This window comes from Pseudogymnoascus destructans, assembly GCF_001641265.1.
Source record: "Pseudogymnoascus destructans isolate 20631-21 unplaced genomic scaffold scaffold_13, whole genome shotgun sequence".
In the NCBI taxonomy this organism is placed as follows: Eukaryota; Fungi; Ascomycota; class Leotiomycetes; order Thelebolales; family Thelebolaceae; genus Pseudogymnoascus; species Pseudogymnoascus destructans.
In genome coordinates this window covers 1,035,573-1,056,643 of record NW_020167532.1, presented here as the reverse complement: position 1 = coordinate 1,056,643, position 21,071 = coordinate 1,035,573, and the positions used below count along the sequence as shown (strand labels likewise).

Below are 21,071 nucleotides of genomic sequence, written 5' to 3'. Positions count from 1 at the left end.
TGGGACTTTAAAATGGCAAAAAGGGAAGGTATTTGTGGGAAAGGAGGCTGATACGGATACATTCATCTAACGTGTCTCTGTCCTGTATCGACATCTCGAACACTGGAGTCGTACAAAAGCGGCTGAACTTACCATGCCCCTTCGGCAATTTTCAGACGTTTATTCCGAACGGGCCACAAACATCCCCCTTACATTATATAGCTCCCGCTTGAAGCAAGGGCCCGATCGATCGAAGGGCGGCTCATGAACAGAATCACAAAGTACACACTGCAGTCACACCTGCACTGCAAACGACAAGCTATAGCAAATGTATGTCAGCCCAGTTGAGCTACACCAGTACCATTTCTCTGGTATATACGCCTCATTATGCTCAGGGTATTCCATTCGCCCCGCTCCCGCCCTGAAATCATCGAAGTCCACTAAATGCTAATGTACAGTGTATGCGTGCCTGATAAAACTCCATCATCCCAATCACTCCGTCTCCGTTGCCGCATCCCCCTCCGCCATAGTGGTATCATCACCCTCCGCCACGGCGCTCACAGCCTCGACTGCACTCTCACCCGCTTCAGCGGCAGGGGTCTCCTCGGTGGCAGCAGCGTCAGCTTGGAAAATGTACTTCTCCAGCTCGTCAAACGTGTCGGTCAAGTTGTCGTTAATGAGGATTTTGTCGTGGAAGCCTTCGATCTCAGCGTGTTTGATCTCCTCGGCCGCAGTCTCAAGCCTCTGCTTAACCTTCTCCTCGTCGTCTGTGCCACGCGCGCGCAGGCGCTTCTCCAGTTCCTCCAAGCTTGGCGCGTTGAGGAAGATGAATCGGGCGGGGTAGGATTGGTCTTTGAGCTGTTGGATGCCCTTTGTCCTGTCAGTAGCTGTTTATGCACGCGTTAATTAGGGGAAGAAAGGTACATACATGAAAGTCCATCTCCATAACCGGGACTTTGCCCGACGCAACGATCCCCTCGACGATCTTCTTGCTAGTACCGTAGTCGTTGCCGTTGAAGTTGTTAAACTCGAGGAACTGGTCGCCATCGCGCATCATGGCGTAGGTCTCAGGGGTGATAAAATTATAGTGCGTCCCATCGACTTCGCCTACGCGTGGCGCGCGAGTGGTGTGAGAGGCCTTGCGACCGAAGAGTTTGGGGTGTTTGTCGATGAGCATCGAGATGAGGGTTCCCTTTCCGACGCCGCCGGGGCCAGAAATGACTACTGGGCGTCGGTCGACGGGGGATATTTCACTCGTCCCGTTCATGTTGTCGATCGGGCTACTTGTGTCTTTTTCGACCTCTATGTCAGCTACAGGTGGCTTGTCCTCGAATATATAATCGATCTTCTCTGCGTCGTCGATCTTATCAAAGGCTGCTAGCTTTGTTTTGCTCGCTACCCTCAAAGCTCGCCAGGTTTTGCTTGCTTTTCCGTAGATGGCTGCTTCTTTTGTGTCGTCGTTGGTTGGCATGTCAATTTCCATGTCGTCAAGCGCGATTTTATCTTTGAAGCTCGCTAAAGGAGGTAATGAATAACGCGACGGATTCTTCAATCGCTCCATACCTATGATTCCGTCTGCCTCACTCAGAAATCCAAGTTCGAGCGAGCCCATCGGTTTCGGCCTTAGCCGTTTATTTGTAGTAATCTTTTTTGCTGTAGCTTTTGCGGCGAGGTACTCTTCTGGCGTTACGGCTGGCCGTTCTATAGATGGACAGCTTTCAATCTTCCAGCGCACCCAGTGCTTATCTCGTGATAACACTGTCTCAACCATTCGGTAGAAAAATGGCCCGTCGTGGCCCTGCTTTAAATAGTCGGCTATAGATTTCTTTGTATCCACTGCCCATTTTACATCTTCGTCGCTGAGGATCTGATCTTGGTACATTACTGAGAGGTTTTGTTTGGTGGTGGTTGCTTGATTCTCCTTCGCCTTGCTCCCGAGCGATATCAGGAAATCCATTATAATAAGTGCCTGAACCAAAATATGACGACGGAATAAAAGATCCTTGATCTCAAGTTCGAACAAGTCTCTGCTGGTGAGGTATTTGGGGTTGAAGATGTGGGCCAAGTCATCATCATCCTGTCGTCGCTTTCGCTTGGTGCCCCTATTTTCATCGTCGACAGGTTTGGAAGAACCGCGATAGTTTGATTCGTTCTGCACCGATCGAAACGCCGTAATCGTCAAATTTAGCCCTTCTTTGAACTCTTTAAAACGCTGTGTGTCGAACAGTCCTTTTGGTTGACTGAAGCTCTGCTGCAAAGACCAGAAAATGGGGTATAGGTCGTCAGAACTCAACGGCTGCTCTGATTGAGCAGTTGAAGCAGCATTAAAGGTCACCTTCTTAGCTTCTTCACTCGTAGGTATGTCTGCAGCGGGTCCTGTAGGCGTAGGTTCAACACCCGCATCAACTTCCATCTGGTCCCCCTGAGTTTCCCCCTTCGCAGGTATTTGGTCGAACGTTGTCACATTCTCCACATGGTATTCGCCCCTCAGATTCACAGAACTCTTGTCGCCTAGAGGGAAACTCTGGAACATGAAAATAAAAACCCGTCCACAGAATGCCGTGTCCTCCGCCCGTGAGAGTCGTCGTAGGAGCTCATTGCAACTTCTCAGTATCGCCAATTTCTTTCCTGCAAAGTCCTTTGCAATTATGCGCTCCCGTCTTGACTCCAGGTAATCCAAAATCTTCCGGCACCCGGCGATAGTCTGGCTGTCGAGGAGTTCTTCGATGAGCCAGAAGAGCAGGGCTGGGTCGCATTGTCCGTCATCGGAGAGAGTCGATACGATATCCAGCAGATTCCACACTTGGACAAATTGAGGTTGTTCTATTGAATAAGTAGCCTAGTCCTGGTTAGAATTGGTCGACGACGCTCGCAAGTTGTAGGGATCCTCACCAGGAGATCGATAAAGGCGTCTCGGACAGCTATTTCGACGACCGCATATATAGTTGATTTCTTCGCATCGCGTCTCTTCGCAAATTCCGGTAGCTCTTGAAGTCGCCGAAACCCTTCTTCAATATCCGCTTTCAATATGGGCGGCTCGATTCCGTTTGTTCGTTTGACTTCACTGGCTTGCGCCAACATAACCCCAAGGAGCCCCTTGCACTGATTGACCGCCTCCACTTCGAGAGCCGCCATAATGATTCATATGCGGCGCAATGCCAATCCCAAGTACTTGAGTTTGGATTACGTCTGTTGTTATTGAGTGAGGCGCAACCTGCTCAACGAATGCCCGATCCAGCATTCTTGAGGCTCTAGAATTACCTACTATATGCGGGCGGCACTAGTCCAAAACCTTAATTCACCAAGTCACATGACGTAGGTTTTGGTGCTTGACCATCATAACGCGCTTCAACTTCAGATTATGAAGATAAGCGTGTTGCGCAAACATCAATCGCCAACCGCAATTCCTCTACGACAATGGCGCCGAGGACAAGGGGCCCCGTGGAGCCTCGCAAGGAGGTGGATGCCGGCCGGCCTACTGTCGCGGATCTCCAAGGCGAGAGTCCATTCGCCCAACTCGCAAAGAAACACTGGCTCAATGCAGGCAAGAAAGCTGCGAAGGTCAAAATAAAGCCACAGGTATTGAAGAAGGAAATTTGGGATGTTCTTGAGCAGGAGGGTTTTTCGTATAAAACGCTCCTGATACTTGAGAATCTGCAAATCCTTGAGAGGTATGCGCATCAACGAGCCTTGTGTTTCGCCCATACTAATTATACTGCAGCTACCTATGGCCTGGGTTTTCGGATGATGCATCTAATCACCATGTTCTCTTAATCGTTTTGATTTCGAACGTTCGCAGTCGGGAGCATTTACCTGTATGGAGTGAGTGAAGACCTCTGTCCCGCTGGTGCTTGGGTAGAAACTGACAACCACAGATATATACTCTGATAATCCTGCCGATTTTTCATTACTATTTCGACGCATACTCTCAATGACTCTGGATAATACCCTTTCGCCAAATATACGAACACACCTTCTCTCTTTTATAATAAGCGCCTTCCAATCCCTCGACAGTGGCATTGTCAGGAAAGAATGCGCTCCTCTGGTGTCGATAGCCGTCTGGCATAACCTTTCAAGCGAGAAGAAACGAAACAATAAACTCGATGAAAGCGTTCAGTTGAGAAAGGTCTGGAGGGCGTCAGGCAAGCGGTACGAGGCTGCAGATGATACAACGAAGGCAAGGCTCCGTTTTGAGCGGTCATGGCTGTACGCCATGCTGCTCGATTTCTTCAGCCAATTGCATGACACGAAGAACAAATCAGACAATCTCCTGTATTGCGAACGTTTCCTCGAGCTGCTGTCCGACTTTCAAAGTCAGTTGCCGACCCGGAGATTTGTTAATACGCTGCTGCAAGATTTGAACACACTGCCCCTTATCAGGCTATCGCCATTGTTCAACGACGAAGGCAGTGGGCTGTTGCGAGACCTCTATGGCTTATTAAAGCACTACACGTACTTCTCCCTTGACGACCACACTGGGATTCAGTATACCGGAGAGGAGACATACGAGCGTCATTGCACGCGACTTGGTCGTTTACAGCGCACTGCCCTTAAACACTACAAAGATAAGCTCACAATTCTTGCCTTATCAAACTATGGCTCTATCGAAAAGCGAGAGGACCTCGAGGGTCACCTAGAAACGTTATCAGACGATGAGCTAAGAGCTTATTGCGAGCTTCTTGATCTTCGTGTATCGTATCCAGACTCAGCCAATGTTGCGGGTGGTCGCTCGTTTTTAATGGAGGTTCTCGTGTCTACGTTTGAGAGACGGAAGACATTCCAGGACACAGCCTGCGATCTAAGTATTCTACCGACAGAAGAGACTTTGTTCGAGCCAACATTATTACGGAATGAGAGCTACAATGGATCTCAGCCGCTAGCTCTGCCGAAGCTCAACTTACAATACTTGACGGTTGGCGACTTTTTATGGCGCTCATTTATCTTGCACCGCTGCGAGTCCTTTTTCGAAATCCGCAAAGATATCGAAGATACCCTTAAACGACTGCGGCCACAAACTAGCAGAACAGGAGAAACGAAGTTCGACGGGTTCTCAAAAATGGCTCTGCCAATTTCGAAACCGGCTATTCTCGAGGTCGTCCCCCCACTTGTCGGCGAGACGAAGCCTGCTGCCGTGAAGGCAGAGATTGCTCTGGATGTGAGTCGTCTTGCGGAGAATATACGTCGAGAATGGGAGTTGTTGCGGCCAGATGATGTAGTTTTTCTTCTGGCTATAAACCTTTCTGACCGTAGTAATATGATCTCAAACGGCGAATCAAAAATTAGGGATCTGCAAATACTAGGCATAAGGCATATTCGAGCAGCTGAGGTTACTCAGGTACTGGATGACAATGGGCGTCCTATGAGAGACTTTAGCGGGCAGACTAATGGCCGTGGGCAAGCGCGGCTCCGTCGACTGCACATCAAACTTGATGCTGCTATGTACAAGCAGGACTTGGATAGCGCTGGAGCGAGCAAGCCTGACGTCTACGAGTCAATCAATGTTATTGTGCGGAGGAGAGGTCGGGAGAACAACTTCAAGTCGGTGTTAGAGTCTATTCAGAGCCTGACATTGTCGGACGTTCCACTTGCCCCGTGGCTTCACGAGGTCTTCCTTGGCTACGGCGATCCAGCAGGAGCATCATACCCGCAGTTAGCCAACAAGATCAAAAAGGTGGACTATCGCGATACGTTCCTCAATTGGCATCACCTGATTGAGAGCTTGCCTGGCAAGACGGTTGAGCCCAGCGAAGAGGCAAGCGGTAGCTTCGGTCCACCTTACGTCCTTAAGACTACCGAGAGCGTATCCGCACCAACCCCTACCAAGCCTTCAAAGAAGAGACGTCGTGGTCAGGAAGATATTCCAGCGAATGTTGCCCCTCCAGTTGTCGAAGTCTCTACTTACAAGCCGCCAAACACTGGGCCATACCCCATAGACGAAGTGAAACTTAATCACGTTCGCTTCACACCAGCCCAAGTTGATGCCATCCTCTCTGGAACGCAGCCAGGCCTGACCGTCATCATTGGCCCTCCGGGAACCGGCAAAACCGACGTGGCAACTCAAATCATCAATAATATATACCACAACTTCCCCAAGCAGAGGACTTTGCTTATTGCACACAGCAACCAAGCTCTTAACCAGCTGTTCCAGAAGATTGTTGCTCTAGATATTGATGAGAGACATCTTCTTCGCCTCGGACATGGTGAGGAAGAGCTCGACACTGAGAGCAACTTCAGCAAGCATGGCCGCGTCGAGTCTTTCTTGGAGAATAGAGACAGGTATTTACTTGAAGTGGATCGCCTGGCTGCAAATTTCGCTGCTCCTGGAGCGCATGGTAGCTCCGCCGAAACTGCAGGCTACTTCAACTCCGTTTATGTCGAACCTGCCTGGGCGAGATTCCAGGAGGCACTCAAAGATCCAGAGGTAACCAAAGAAACTGTGGTTGAGCTGTTCCCGTACCACTACTACTTCTCTAATGCCCCGCAACCGCTTTTCCCTGCTGATGCGGATAAAGCCAGCGTCATTGAGATTGCTAGTGGTTGCAATTATCACGTCACGAAGATTTTCACCGAACTTGCCGATGTGAGGCCTTTCGAAATTCTCCGCCGAGATCGCGATAAGGCAAACTACCTTCTTACAAATGAGGCACGCATTATCGCCATGACATCGACGCATGCGGCAATGCGGCGACGAGAAATTGCTGATCTCGGGTTTCACTACGACAATGTAATCGTCGAAGAGGCAGCCCAGATCACAGAAATCGAAAACTTCATCCCCCTTGCGCTTCAGACACCAAAGAATGGGATGATGCCCCTCCAGCGCGTTGTCCTTTGTGGTGACCACTTCCAAAACTCCCCAATCGTGCAAAATCTCGCCTTCCGCCAGTACGCGAACCTCGAACAGTCGCTTTTCTCTCGTCTTGTGCGTCTCGGCGTCCCTACTGTCATTCTTGACAAGCAAGGTCGTGCTCGCCCATCCATCGCCGAACTTTACCAATGGCGTTACCCGCACCTGGGCAACCTTCCTCTTGTAGAGACTGGCCCAGAGTTTCAGAAGTCGAACGCTGGATTCAGATACGACTACCAGTTCATCAACGTCCCAGATTACAAAGGCAACGGCGAGTCGGAGCCGACTCCTCACTTCGTCCAAAACCTGGGTGAAGCCGAATACGCCGTAGCAATCTTCCAGTACATGCGACTGCTCGGATATCCCGCCTCCAATATCAGCATTCTGACCACCTACGCTGGCCAGCGCGCCCTGATCAAGGACGTGCTCACCCACCGCTGCGCGAAGAACCCCATTTTTGGCCTCCCCAAGATTGTCACTACAGTCGACAAGTACCAGGGCGAGCAGAATGACCGTGAGTTATCCTAACCCCCGCATAAATGCGTACCTCCACTAACTTCTTCCTAGACGTCATTCTCTCTCTCACCCGCACTTCCCGCGTCGGCTACCTCCGCGACGTAAGAAGGTTGACTGTAGCTCTCTCCCGCGCCCGTCTCGGTCTATACATCCTCGGCCGCCGCGAAGTATTCGAGTCCTGCTTCGAGCTTCAACAGGCATTTAAGATTCTCTTCCGTCGCCCGGACAAGCTCATGCTCGTCACCGGCGAGCTGTGGCCCTCGCAGCGAACCATCGCGGACGAGGCAGACGATGTGGAGGTTCCGGGCGTGACGCCGATGGAGGGTGTCGAACATCTGGGTCAGTACGTGTTCGAGATGACGAATGCGAAGGTGCAACAGCTGCGTGCTGAGAGGGGTCTGGGAGAGGATGTCGATGTCCTAGCGGCTGTTCAGGAGATGGATGAGGAAGAGGTTGCCGTCGATGGCGAGGTGGAGGAAACTCCCGTAGATAGCTTTGAGGCGGAGGAGGAGTAAGGCGTTAAACGGGAGAGGAGAGAAGTAAGTGTATAGTGAGTGAAGTGGACACGCTGGGTTGCATCATGGGATGGCGCAAATTTTTATTTTCCTGGATACGGGGTGGTGGGTTTCATGATCTTTTGCGGTTTCCAGGGCTGTGAAAAAGTAGTGTTGGGATATTAGCGGTGGCCTGCTTGCAGTTAAGCCTTTGTAATCTGTATGCATATATATTTTGCCTGATCTGAACTTTCCCGTGTGCATTTCTACGTGCTTGTTTCATGTAGCGTTCGTCACTAGAAGGTCGTCCCTTGAGGATTTCACTCTTGAGGATTTCACTTTTAGGATTTCACCTTCAGGATTTCACTGGAGGTCATGGCGGAGAACTGCAGGCTGCTAAGAAAGGACATGCAAGGAGCATACATAGAACAGCACACAAATCACGTAGGAATGTTACACATCTAGGGTTAGCACAAATACTCATGATACTCGTGAGTTACTCGAGTTACTTAAATACTCATACTCATGAGTACTAGGTCCGTGTAAATCACGTGACTTTAAAATTTAAAGAATTCTTTGATCGAGCGTCTCCTGAAGCATGGCTTCCTTGAAGGTTCTTACTGCCCCTGGCAGTTGTTCCTTGAAGAGAGTCTTACTTGCTGTCTTCTCAAATGCTTGTAACCAGTGCTTTTGAGAGCTAGTGAGCTCCTTGTCATCGTTCTTGTCTTCTCTGTTTGACAAGTGGAATTCCTCAAGATCCTGAGTAGTTCTCTTTTCCCTTCAACGTGGCACATAGCTGTCCTCGCGGGGCCTTGCACCCGCCTTGACCTTGCCAAGTAGCGTTAAGCTGTTTGCCATACTTTCGTCCTCCATTCCCTTTCTTTCAATGTTTGATCCAGTATCGTCTCCAGCCATGTTGCTTTGTGTGTAAGCCGGTACCTCGTAGAAGTGGTGCTCAAAGTGTAACACTGACTTCTAAACGATAGAAGACACAGAGGTTTCTTGCGTAAGGTTGACTTGACAGAGGAGGCAGGGGATTAGACACAAAGGCTTTCCAAGTAACACGTTACAGTATTGTAAAGAATACTATATTGAGTTGAGCACAAAGCTCCTATCTAAGGAAATACTATCTACTTATATAGTGGCGTCATGCCTCATGGGTAATCTGGATAGTTGGCGGATAGCTAGATATTCAGGATAGTTCGTGGATAGCTCAACTATCCAATATCCACTAGTTTCTGCAACTATCCATTAGCCCCGTCACATGGCAGCCTACCCCGCTTGCCCCCTGTGACTCACATGTCACGTTACTAGGCCCTGGCCCTGTAACCATGACATCATGTTACTGTAGCCGTAACAATCGGTCAACCATTTGCTAATGATAGTGTTTGAAAGGTTGGAAAACTTGAACATCAAGTGTAAATGAGTTGAATGAGGTGGAAGGCAGAATGGGATAATTTGATTTGCAAGAGCATAATCAATGAAGTCTTTTGTAAAATGGGAGAGATGTCATGTAATGGTGGGTGCACCAGATGTGAGAATCTAGCCACCCAAGGGAAGGAATAATTTTACTAAGACAACACACTGTCTTAGGAAACAGAGCCAAAGGGTTGTAGCTTAGACTATTCCACAATGCAGCAATCAGGTGTATGATGTAGTGGAGTGGTTTAGACAAGTTGTAACAAATGTTGAGTCTGAGAACTCAGGGATAAGTCAGAGGTTAGCACCTCACTGACTTTTCAGAAACAAGGAATAACAAGATCAATGCTTGGAAGCTTGGAAAAGACGTGGAAGTATGTGATAGTCGATTTACTATATTGTCTGCTTTGTGGAATAGTCTAAGCTACAACCCTTTGGCTCTTTTTCTAAGACAGTGTGTTGTCTTAGTAAAATCATCCCTTCCTTGGGTGGCTAGATTCTCACATCTGGTGCACCCACCATTACAGTGAGGTGCTAACCTCTGACTTATCCCTGGGTTCTCAGACTCAACATTTGTTACAACTTGTCTAAACCACTCCACTACATCATACACCTGATTGCTGCATTGTGGAATAGTCTAAGCTACAACCCTTTGGCTCTGTTTCCTAAGACAGTGTGTTGTCTTAGTAAAATTATTCCTTCCCTTGGGTGGCTAGATTCTCACATCTGGTGCACCCACCATTACACATATGCAGGTTGAATTTGAGTTGCCGCATATTGTTTCCTCTCACTTCGAGTTGCCGCACATTGCTTCCACCCACGATTAATGCTTTATAAGCATCATATTCTGCTTGTAAATTATAGCCTAACTTAATAAACCCTACTTGTTTAAGTCTAGGGTCTAATAAAGTAGCTATAAGTAAAGGAGCATTCTTTTCCTCATAATGCTTATTAGAATAATATTTCCTAAGTTTTGCAAGTCCATCATTTATAGCTTCCTTTTATTTTAAACTCTATAACGTACATGTATAGCGAAAGCGCCAAACAAGCGAAAGCGCCAAAATTATCTACCCTCACGACAAACATTGCGATAAATCTACCACAACATTAGAAATCAATTGAAACTACTCGGAGTCCTCTTCCTCAGAGGTGTCTATTACAATCTGACACGTGCGCGCATTGTGCCCAGTCTCACCACACTTGCCACAGCGACGGGCACGGGTTTCTTCCCTTGGCTTCCGACCACGGCTTGCCCTTATTTCCTGCTCTACCTGCTGCACAACATCCCTCTCATCCTGTAGCTCTTGCGCCCCTTGTTGACTAAGTGATCCTCCTTGCTGTAGTCGTGTTTTCCTAGCTCTCCGGCGCTTGCTTAGTACTTCATTTGCCTGTCGTAGGTTTTGGTTCTCTCCCTTTAGCAGTGCTAATTGATGCATTATTTGCGATGCACCCTTTGTAAACTGGTCAACAGCTGCATAGATTGAGGTTGGAGAGCTATTTTGATGGCGTGAAATCCGAGTTTTAATAAATGTAGACTGTGACATAGCTTCAATTGGGTTGTTTGGTGTCTGAGAAACCCAAGGTTGAGCAGTACCTGGGCGGGAGCTTGGAGGCGTTGGTGTCCTTAACTTAAGATCAAGTGTAGATATCACTCTCTCAGGGTCAAATGGAAGAAGCCCTGCCCCTCGGAACCCGCCTCGAATGTTACTTTCCGTCATTGTAGTGTTAAATGCAGCGTGGAAGGCAGGAAAGAAGTCATCCTTTGTAATATGAGAAATATGAGCCTGCATCATATCTTCAATTTGCCGACCATAGGCCTGCTTTAACGGGCCGAAACAGCCAACATCAAGTGGCTGGAGTAGATGAGAAGAGTGAGCAGGCATACAAAGCGTAATAATGTTGTGTTCCTTGCAGTACTCCTCAAACTCATCTGAGTGGTGGCTCTCATGACCATCAAGGACTAACAAGCGATAACCACCAACACTCCGGGCCTTTGTATGCTTCTCAAAGTGCTGAATCCAATCCATGCCTCTCTCGTTTGTAGTCCAGCCATTTTCAGTAACAGAAATCACCCAATCACTTGAAAATCCACTATTCTCATACCAAGATGTAAGGTGGTTTTTGCCTGCAACAATGATAAATGGTGGTACTGCCCAACCTTGAGAACTAACGCCTTGGATTACTGTAACCCATTCCCGATTACCAGGCTGTACCTTCTTTGCTTTTGCCCGCCCGTCTGAGCTTGTTACAACCATAGCAGTTGAGATAACGCCCATCATAAACCCAGTCTCATCAAAGTTGTAGATATCTGCTTCATCGATACCATATTTCGCAATTGTGTTACGCACAAGCTCAAACCAGCCATTAATAACTTCTGGATCTTCGCACTTAGCCCTCTGGTAGTCGTATTTGCGCTGAAAGCGTGTCTGGAGCTCTACACGCCGCTTAACAAAGTTTGAAGCCCAACGCGACCCAACGCATGACGCGTCGCGTGTTGCAAGTAGTCGACTTGCCATATCTTCAACAACAGACAGCCGAGGAGGAAACCCTTTGGCAGCTAGGTCGAGTATATACTGAACAAGGACGGACTCCTCTAGGTTAGTTAATTTCCGTGAGTTGGCTTGGATATCGCGTCGTGAAGGTACACCTTCTAGACGACGACCTAGCTTGCGGTGGTCCACAGAATAGATCCTAGCAGCAACTCGAAGGCGTAACTTTGGGTCGCTTTGCATAGCCTGGATAGCTAGCACTAATTGGCTTTCATCGTTTTTATGGGGCATGTTTTGTTGTTGAGGAATTTAACATTTAGTTGGGGGGTTTGGTCACCGCATCATTTTGGCGCTTTCGCTTGTTTGGCGCTTTCGCTATACATGTACGTTAAGTTATATATAAAATAATAACTTTCAAGAAGTTTCTACTATAGTGTCTAGAGCCTTCTATTGTATTAGTAAGTAGTAAATTATTTTTTAGAAACTTCTATTTCGATTTTGTGCTGACTAAGCAGAGCTAGTCCTAATTAGGGGATACTCATGAGTTACTTAAGTAACTCGTGAGTATTTTAGTATGAGTATGAGTACGAGGATTTACTGTACTCATGAGTATGAGTACGTGCTAATACTCACGAGTATACTCGAGTTTCTAACACTGTCAGATGTGTAACACATCTGACAGTTTATTCACAGGCACTTACATATACAACACAAAGGTTATTGAAATAACTGCCTAATTAAAGCAAGAAAGCTGGCCGGCTCGATTTAACGAATTAGATATAGTACAGTGTATCCCCATCCTATCCACCCGGTCCACCTTATCCCTTCCCCCGCACACCCACGTCGTTGGCGACCGACACCAGTGCACGAGCGAAGCATCGAAGAGTGTCCGAGCTTACCCCCCCATATCGCAACCCCCCAGGAACCCAGAGAACGAAACGAAGCTTCCGAACCCCTTTTTCACCGCCTAATATCTCCCAGCACTGTCCTTCTCTCTTTCTTATTCTTTGTCTCCCCACGCTAAATTACACGGCCGGCCGGCCCAAACACAGCCCAACTCGGAAAAAACAACGAAACGAATATGTCAATCTAAGCAGCAAGGGCGTCCCGGTATGAAAAATGTGAACTATTGACACAAAGCTTTTGTGCAGAGCCGCCCCCCTCCTTGGCGAATCTCGCGTATGCTCCGGCAGCAAGGAAAAGAAGGAGAATACCACGCGATTATTTCGAAAGTGTAAAAAAGCAACCCGTCGGTTTATCGTCCGCGTTTCTATATCCAGTACTCGAGGGTGATTGTCGATGTGCTGAGGGAGAAGACGAGGGTACGGTTTAGACGAGAACAGAGACATTAATAGGACCTAATGCGGGACCGAAGTTCTATAAGCCGATCTGAGGTATCATTGAGACTGAAAAAGCAACTTTTAACACACGTTGTTGGAATGAAACCCGCCGGAAATGCATGGAGAAAGACAGCCCGCAGTCTAGGCACAGAGATTGGGATGCAAGACGCTATGACACGAATGGCGCTCAAAATCTACTCCCCCTTCTTCTCTCCTGACGCAAGATCGGTCTTGGTCAGTTCTGGAGATGCAGCTGGAGGGGGAGATGCTGGGTTCTCCGGTTCGTGGTCGTTCAGGTCACCAAGAAGACTGAACGCGTTGATTGTGGCGACTGGCTCCTTCTCCTTCTGTTGCGGTGGGGTTCCAGTGCGGGATGAGGCTCCAGAGTCGTCTCCGGTTCTGGATAGCGATCCTCCAGGTCCCATCTTGCGTCCGCTGTTACTTCTCGACGAGAACATCGATGTAGGGGCAAACGGCATTGGCGCTCCGGAAGCTCTGCTGGCTCCCTTGTTTGTCAAGCGACGGAGATCATCAGTGGCAACGGTGTTCTTTGAGTAATCGATCGGGGGCTGGTTGCCGTATTGGTTGGAGAAGTTGCGGGAATCACCACGGCCAGGTTGCATACGTCCTCCACCACCACCACGTGGTCCACGAGCATTCTCAGCAGCCTTCTGTGCGGCAGCAGCCTCAGCCTAAGTGATGTTAGTATTTGTATATGAATTAGGAATCGGAACTCTTACCTCTGCGCGAACTTCCTCAAGAGTCTTAGGGCCCTTGTTATCCTCCTTCGAGACCCATCTCTTCTTACGGAGATCCATAATGTCCATAAGCATGAACTTGAGACGGCTGGGCAACTCTGGGGTATCGGTCATGGCCGCAATGCGGCTGAAGTAGATATCCATCATTGGCTTGCCCTTCTCGGTGCTGTCGAGGTTGCCTCCGATAGTCTTCAGGAGCTTGGTCAACGACTCAATCTCAGCCTCGTCAGGAATGCCAGTGTAGTCGACAAGCTTCTTGACACACTCGTGCATGATACGCTCCGTAAGCATGCCAAGTTTGTAAAGCTCACCAATGAACTGGACGAGACCAAGACCACGTCTCTTGGCTGCTGCGGCAATGTAGTAGGCGTCAGAAAGCATAACAGCCTCCTCAGTCTTTTCCTCGCCGCGCTCGCCCTCTGGCTTATCGCCGAGGTCCATCTTCCATCCACGCTCGAACTCCTCTTGACATCTGTTGAGGAGGTACTTGCGGAAGAGGTTACCACCCGACACAACGTTGCCGTTCTTGTCGAGAATGCTCTCATCCTTGATCTCGGGGCTCATGGTCTCAAGCATGCGCTTGCAGAACTTCGCATACATAGAAGCCCAGTGAGCCTCGTCAGTTGCCTTCTCGAAGGTGAGCTGGATGACTTGGCGCAGGGTACGTCCGTCGGCCTCATCCTTGGACTGAGCCGCAATTGTGAGGATCTGATCCGCGATCTTGTCGAACTTCTCAGGCGTCATCTTGTTGAGAGCAGCCTTGACCTTACGCTGGACCATATCCGGCTCCATGTGGGTGGAACCACCTGCGGCACCTGGAGCGGGTCCGGCGGCACCAGTAGCAGATTGAGCTGCAAGACTGCGTGGCTTCCACCCAGTCGATGTGATCTCGATGGGCTTCAGGACCATGCCGGCTGTAAGAGGCATCTTCTTCTCAGCCTCAACATTGTGCTTGCTCGTGTTATCACGCTTGCTGCCTTGGCGACCGCCACGGCTGGGGTTGGTGTTACGCGGTGACTGCGGCTGGCCCATACCCGAGGGCTGTCTGCCAGGTCCCATACCACCAGGGAATGTTCCGGTGCTTCTGAAGTTTCCGGACATTGGGTTTGCACCAGCCGGTCGTGCCATAGTGCCTTGAGACATCTCGAAGCGCTGCTGGGAAGTTGTTCCGGGAGGAAGAGTCTTGCCAACAGCGAATGTGCCCATGGTGAATTGACCTGGAGCACGGTTGGAGCCCTGTCGTGGACCCATGCCGCCTGGGGTTCTTGAAGAGCCTGCGCGGGATGATCCTCCGTCACCGTCGCCAATCAAGGCCTTGATCTGGGACTCGAATTCAAGAGATGGCTTCTCGGTGAAAACTTTCTGGAATTGAAGCAAGAACTCTTTGTCGTACTTGAAGCTCTTGCCCTTGCTTGTAACAGCAGTGTTGAGTGCAGGGTTTGGTGACGAGATGTTTGGTGGGTAGATGGAGGCGTCCAGGACAGAAAGGAACCTGGCTGACTTCAGAGACTGAAGTGCGGCACTTGGCTGCGGTGGCTCGACTGGCTTGGTGTTGAGAGGTGCAAGGTTAAGCGCTGCAGGCTTAGTCTTCTTCTCACCGCCCAAAACCTTTGGTGGTGGGCCCATCGAATCATCCGAAACTGGAGCAGATGCTCCGCTGTCACCCCCAAGCTTGAGAGCACCGAGTTTCGATGCCAGTGTGCTTGGTGTGAGCGGGGCAGCATCGGCCTTGGAGTCTGTTGACTTAACCTCAACACCCGCCGCCTTTGCCTCAGCATCCTTACGCTTTTGCTCGCGCTCATCCTCGATGCGCTCCATCTCACGCTCTTGCTCCTTAAGCTTGCGGTCATTCTCCTCTGCCAGCAATTTGTTCTTCTCGGCGTTAACCAAGTCGGCAGCGGCCTTCTCGGCAGCACGCTTGGCCAACACCTCAGCTTCAGCCTTCTCGCGCGCTTCTTCGGCCTCCTCTATTTCCTTGATCTGCCTATCGAGCTCATCCTCGGCATCTTGCTTCTCCTTGGCAGCGGCTGCCGCGGCATCAGCCGCAGAAGTATCCGCCTGCTTCTCTTCGATCACCTTAACCTCACCGGCCTTTGGCTTCTCAGAATCAGTGCCCTCGGCGTCCGAAGCCTTAGCATCTTCACCCTCTGCAGCTCTGCGCACTCTGTCCTTGAATTCTTGCATGACAGTCTCATCTCTCTTACTATCAGTGCGAACGTGCTGTGGAGTGGCAGCCTTTGATGGCGGAGTAGGTATAGACACAACAACTGGAGGAGTCTTGGAAGATTGGTTGCCTGGACCAGGCGATGCCGGTGGCTTTGCCGATGGCAGCTTGACAATATCACCATCTGGGTTCTTGATGACAATTGCTGCGCTCCTTCGGGTTGTGCGTTGGAAGGTGCTGGGGGAAGCCGCGGCCTTTGCTTGGGGAGTTTGGTGAATTACGGACGCTGGCATCGAAGGGGTTTGGGGCTGGCCCAGGCTTGAGTTTGGCCTTTCAGACATTTGCGAAGGTGTGCGCGACATCGCCTGGGGTTGTGGCTGCTGGTTGTATTGACCTGGGATGAATGGCTGTTGGTAGCCTGGCTGGGGAGATTGTGGCTGGCCTGGCATGCCCTGCATGTACTGCATTTGAGGGTACATAGCGTATGGGGAAGGTACAGGCATACCGCTCATACGGTCGTATGGTGGAGCTTGGTAGCCGTAGTTCTGCATTCTTGTTAGAATCTGGTCAAAGTTGCCACTCTCTGGCGACAAATCAATCTTCTCAGTACGTGGGGGGAAAAGGGGGACAGAGGCAACTGGGTTGGGGAAGAACGGTTTGGCAGCGGCACTCCGCTCGGAGCTCTCCGGGATCTGCTCGAGTAGGTTTGGAAAAAATGAACAAGACAGCTCTCCAGATGGCGACTTGAAAGTATCTCCCGACTGGAAATGCTGTTGGTTATTCTTTCCAGCAGCTTGCTGTCCATTCTTGGAAAACATTTTGCCATTTTTGCCTGACTTGAAGGAATTTGGAGGATGGAGTGAAGTAGAAGGGTGAAGTACTTGAGGTTGAGGCATGTATTGAGGGTGGTATTGGCCATATTGCTGAGGGTTCTGCATTGGCATGACTTGTCCCATGTTCGGGGTGCTTGGTACCGAGTTGGTCAGAGCAGGGCTGCGGTTTGCCTGGTGTGGCGAGTTCGGGTACTGTGGCATAGGTCCTCCACGGCCAGGGAATGGACCGGGCATGCCGCCACGGCCCTGGTTTGGAGCGCCGCGGAACTGGTGGTTGCCTTGCGGGTATCCCATCTGTTGGTTCTGGTAGGTGTTGCTGTAGCCACGGCCGCGGCCGCCTTGAGGGTTGAAGCCGCCTCTGTTGGGACCACCCATACCGCCTTCTCCGGAAAGTCGTCGGTCATGGCCAGGTTGTGCGCCTGGGGCAAGAGGTGCCTGTGGTACGGAAGCATGTCGCATGTGACGCTATGAAGAGAACAAAGATTAGTACAATGTATCAATGTAAAGAGAGCAGAAAATAAAAAATACTTACATCGCCATCGCCACCCGGGTGACTACCAAAAGTCATTCCGGCGCTCTGAAGCCCCGCAGGAGGTCTACCGCCGCCACTAGCTGTTGGCTGTGGGATCGGGGAAGGCGATTGCGCCGGAGAAGTCACTCTCGGGTTGCTTGGGATCGCAATCGGTGCCGAAGAGGTGGTCGACTGTGAGATCTGTGGAGTGCTATGGGTAGCAGCAGGAGACTCAGCCAGCGAACCGAACTGGATCGCCTTCGAGGAGCCGTTTGCGACGTAGCCGCCGTTGATCGTGACGGAGCTCTTTCGGCTGTGCTCCATCGCGTTCCCGTTGCTGCTAGCAATAGCCGGGGTTGAAACTACCGGTACAGCAGGAGGTATCGACGATCTGCCATTCACTGGCGAGATTGACGAAGACTTTCCATGCTGTACCGGCGCGACATTGCCGACTGCCACGGCTGGGGATTGAGAGGACGAGCCCGTCGCGACCGGAGGCGACGAGACTGCTTTTCTAGTCGCGGAAGCGTAAGACTGAGCGGACTGCGACGCGCCGTTGTTGTTAGAAGCCGAGCTTGGGGGTTGAGTGGGTTGAGAGACGGAAGTCATAGAGTTGTCGACGTTGGTCTGGTGATAGATAATGACGTGTTGAGGAGGCAAAACGGGTTGGGATCCGTACGGGTCGATATTGTCGAGCAGATGTCAAATCTGATCTCCGTTTTGTCCGAGTATGAGATGGAAGAACTGAGCGGAGATGTTCGAAACAATCGCAGTGGTCGAAGTTAATCGCACTTGTCCGTTGAAGGATTAATAAAAATTGAGATTAACAGGGCGCAGGGCCTCTGGAAATTCAAAGGAGAGTCGTGAACCCGTGGCGATCTGCAGGACAGTCGCGATCGAGATCCTTTGGCGGTTTGTGAGGGTATCCGAAGATATGAAATGCGATCTCTCTATTCCTTGCTAAAGGATAGAGATTCGCAGATTCTTGGAGATGAGGGATGTTGTTGGTGCTGGGGGTTTGTCGAAGACAAGAGGGTTGGAGCAAAAAAAGAGCAAGAGGGCGAACAAAAGAAATTTGATTTGGCTGGGCGGAAGCTGGGAAAACGGGAAATCACGCTAGTCCTAGAAATGCGGCGTTGGCCTAATGCGGTTACTGTATTACATATATGTTAGATAAATTATAGATTAAAGGAATTGAAGGGTATGGAATGGGATAATAATTCGGGAATAAATGTATTTATTCGTCACTTGGGGAAATCACAATTTCTAATCGACTGTAGTTATATTATAGTATAGCAAGGCAACGATATCGCCTCTACTCTCCGTTATAAAATCAATATAAAATCTAGCCTTCATCCAAAAGTATTCTCTCCCTACTCCGTCTACCCGACTATCGTCCACCAGCTGAAACACGTGAAACAGCATTATAGTCTAAAAAGCCAGGCTCGCCTCTACTTTTGCCCGAGTCGTCGCAAAAGCAGCGTCGTCGGTCGTCGGTCGTCGGTCGTCGGTGTCCGTCGTCGTGGGTTATCCACACATCGCGTTGGCGTTGGCGTTGGCGTTGGCGTTGGCGTTGGCGTTGGCGTTGGCGTTGGCGTTGGCGAGGTCGTCATCATTATCCACGAACAGATCACTCCGCGCCGCGCTTTGGTTCGCCAGTTTCGCCCCCTCCAGTCATCCGATATCTAGTTCGCTATTCGTGCTGTAGCTATTAGTGCTGTGACTCGAGAGTGACGCGACCCAAGCACCGCTTCTCAGCAAAGAAGCAGGCAAAACAAGCAGGGCAATGCTGTACAGGACATAGAAATGTCAGGGTACGCGTCTTGCATAGGGGATGCGCTCGGAGATGTACGATGATGGGACGAAGACACAGACCTACATCCATCCATCCATCCCATCTACAACTCACTCAACCGCTCCCCCAGACCGCCCGCCACGTCTCACTGACCTCGTTCCAGTCCAGCAGCCCGGTCTTTCGGGTCATCCGTGGACATATCATATCAATCCCGGTGAAATGTGTGAGTTTTTTTGACTCAGATGTTGGAATGAGCAAGTCTCACGACAACCACGCACGATTCACCACACAAGACAACAAAGCAATCCATCGGATATTATCTCCCATCTCCACCCCCCCTTTGTAAGAGTCACAGCCAGCACGACAGATATTCCTCCTGTCGTCCTCCCACACCACTGCGAGTGCGAGTCTCGAGGGATGACTGCACGCACCCTGCATCCGAACCGCCAGATGGATGGGCCGTTCCGCAGCGAGACTGCTGGGGGGCGGGCTGATATCATGTGCAGCCCGCCGAGGCGTGCATGCATGCGATGGAGGGAGATGCGATGATGTCCTTGCATGGGTGCAGGATGATTGCACTACGTTACGCATCGAGAATATAATAAAGACAAACCATTAATTTATTTCACCCAGGCTCCAGCACCATATAATTACACACCAGCACCCCCCTCCCAAACCACAAACAAACCCCCCCCACGCCTCATCTGCATGCAATACCGTCATGCCACATAGCCAGCCTTGCCCCCCCAGCCTCCCACACACCGAACGCCTTCCCACTTCAGCCTCGACTTGTACACACCGAGCTCCGTCCTTTCAGCCTCAACCCCTCATCATCCCCTCCCTATGATTTCAACACCAAAATCTCTCCCCCCGACCCAACCACCACCCCCTCCTCCATAGCCTTCCAACCCCCCTCCCCCTCCCCCACTCTCCAGTCCCTCCCCTCCCACCTCCCACCCCTCCACCCCCTGCCCTCCCTCCTCCATCTCCTCCGTCCCAGCACCCACCCCAGAACCCCCACAGCCGCCCACCCCAGCACCACCATCCCCAGCACCACCCCCACTCCCAGTACATCCCCCTTCGTCACTCCCCCTATTCTCTCTCGTCCCCACCCCCCCTCCTGTTCCTTCAGACGAAAACAAGTACCGAAGCGGTCATCCACGGCGTATGCGGGGCAGTCCAGGATCCCTGAGCTGGGGGTGATGTGGATGTGGCTACCGTGGTCGAAGATGTCGCCGCGGTCTGGGGGGGAGGGGGAAGAGGTGGAGAGGAAGTTGGCGTATGTTTGGGGCATTGTGTTTGTTGTGAGAGTTTGGAAGGTCGGTGGTTTGTTTGATAGCTTGAGAGTTTTGAGGTCTGAGATCTGAGATCTTGAGAGTTCTTGGGAATTCCCGGTTTTGCTGGGAGAATTGATGGTGGTTGAATTGTCCGGCTTAGGAGCAAGTTTTGGATTTTGGATTGAGGTTTGTGACCAGTGAGGTTTGGATTGTAAATTGAGATCTGGCTTGCAACGAGCGTAGAAGGCGGATGGAAGTAGTCCACTGCTGAGAGTAGAGTGAGTGAGAGCCTACAGACGTGGAAGTCTCACAAAGACGTCGACAATAATCGAAAAGCCGCTGCAATTCCCATACAGACGACAACAAACAGAAAAAAAAAAAGACCCTACAACTAGCGAAACCTACCCCGCCGACACTACGTAAATCTCACACCCGACGAATATAAAAAGTCAATCACGAGGGACGTGGTGCCACTCTCCAAACCGCGGAGAGTGGTCTGCCAGATCAAACCTTAAACCCACGCCGGTCCACGCCAGCTGCCGCCGGCGCCAACCCCACCAAAGCCTAGCTAGCCTCAAGCGCAGAGCGTGCACACCAGTTATCACATCAAATCAGCGAAACACAAAGACCAAGCTGTCTCCAATCATCTCGA

The 21,071-nt window shown here is 50.5% G+C and overlaps 4 protein-coding genes across 4 annotated transcripts; 1 reads left to right on the top strand and 3 right to left on the bottom strand.

Moving 5' to 3' along the window:
- Positions 1-308: 308 nt before the first annotated feature.
- Positions 309-3,227, bottom strand: VC83_05463 (uncharacterized protein). The gene is made up of 3 exons (XM_024469085.1): positions 2,872-3,227; positions 908-2,818; positions 309-849 (listed from the first exon to the last, which is right to left on the bottom strand). The coding sequence occupies exons 1-3, from the start codon at positions 3,112-3,114 to the stop codon at positions 472-474; spliced, it is 2,532 nt and encodes an 843-aa protein (XP_024323303.1). The 5' UTR covers positions 3,115-3,227; the 3' UTR covers positions 309-471.
- Positions 3,228-3,357: 130 nt separating this feature from the next.
- VC83_05462 (uncharacterized protein) lies at positions 3,358-8,024 on the top strand. The gene is made up of 4 exons (XM_024469084.1): positions 3,358-3,650; positions 3,701-3,801; positions 3,855-7,337; positions 7,391-8,024. The coding sequence occupies exons 1-4, from the start codon at positions 3,397-3,399 to the stop codon at positions 7,852-7,854; spliced, it is 4,302 nt and encodes a 1,433-aa protein (XP_024323302.1). The 5' UTR covers positions 3,358-3,396; the 3' UTR covers positions 7,855-8,024.
- A 4,421-nt stretch (positions 8,025-12,445) lies between these two features.
- VC83_05461 (uncharacterized protein) lies at positions 12,446-18,602 on the bottom strand. Its single transcript, XM_024469083.1, has 4 exons — positions 17,369-18,602; positions 16,885-17,301; positions 13,822-16,548; positions 12,446-13,773 (listed from the first exon to the last, which is right to left on the bottom strand). The coding sequence occupies exons 1-4, from the start codon at positions 17,954-17,956 to the stop codon at positions 13,276-13,278; spliced, it is 4,230 nt and encodes a 1,409-aa protein (XP_024323301.1). The 5' UTR covers positions 17,957-18,602; the 3' UTR covers positions 12,446-13,275.
- Positions 18,603-18,605: 3 nt separating this feature from the next.
- On the bottom strand, positions 18,606-21,011 carry VC83_05460 (uncharacterized protein). Its single transcript, XM_024469082.1, has 3 exons — positions 20,825-21,011; positions 20,215-20,686; positions 18,606-19,015 (listed from the first exon to the last, which is right to left on the bottom strand). The coding sequence occupies exons 2-3, from the start codon at positions 20,434-20,436 to the stop codon at positions 18,875-18,877; spliced, it is 363 nt and encodes a 120-aa protein (XP_024323300.1). The 5' UTR covers positions 20,437-20,686; positions 20,825-21,011; the 3' UTR covers positions 18,606-18,874.
- Positions 21,012-21,071: the final 60 nt, after the last annotated feature.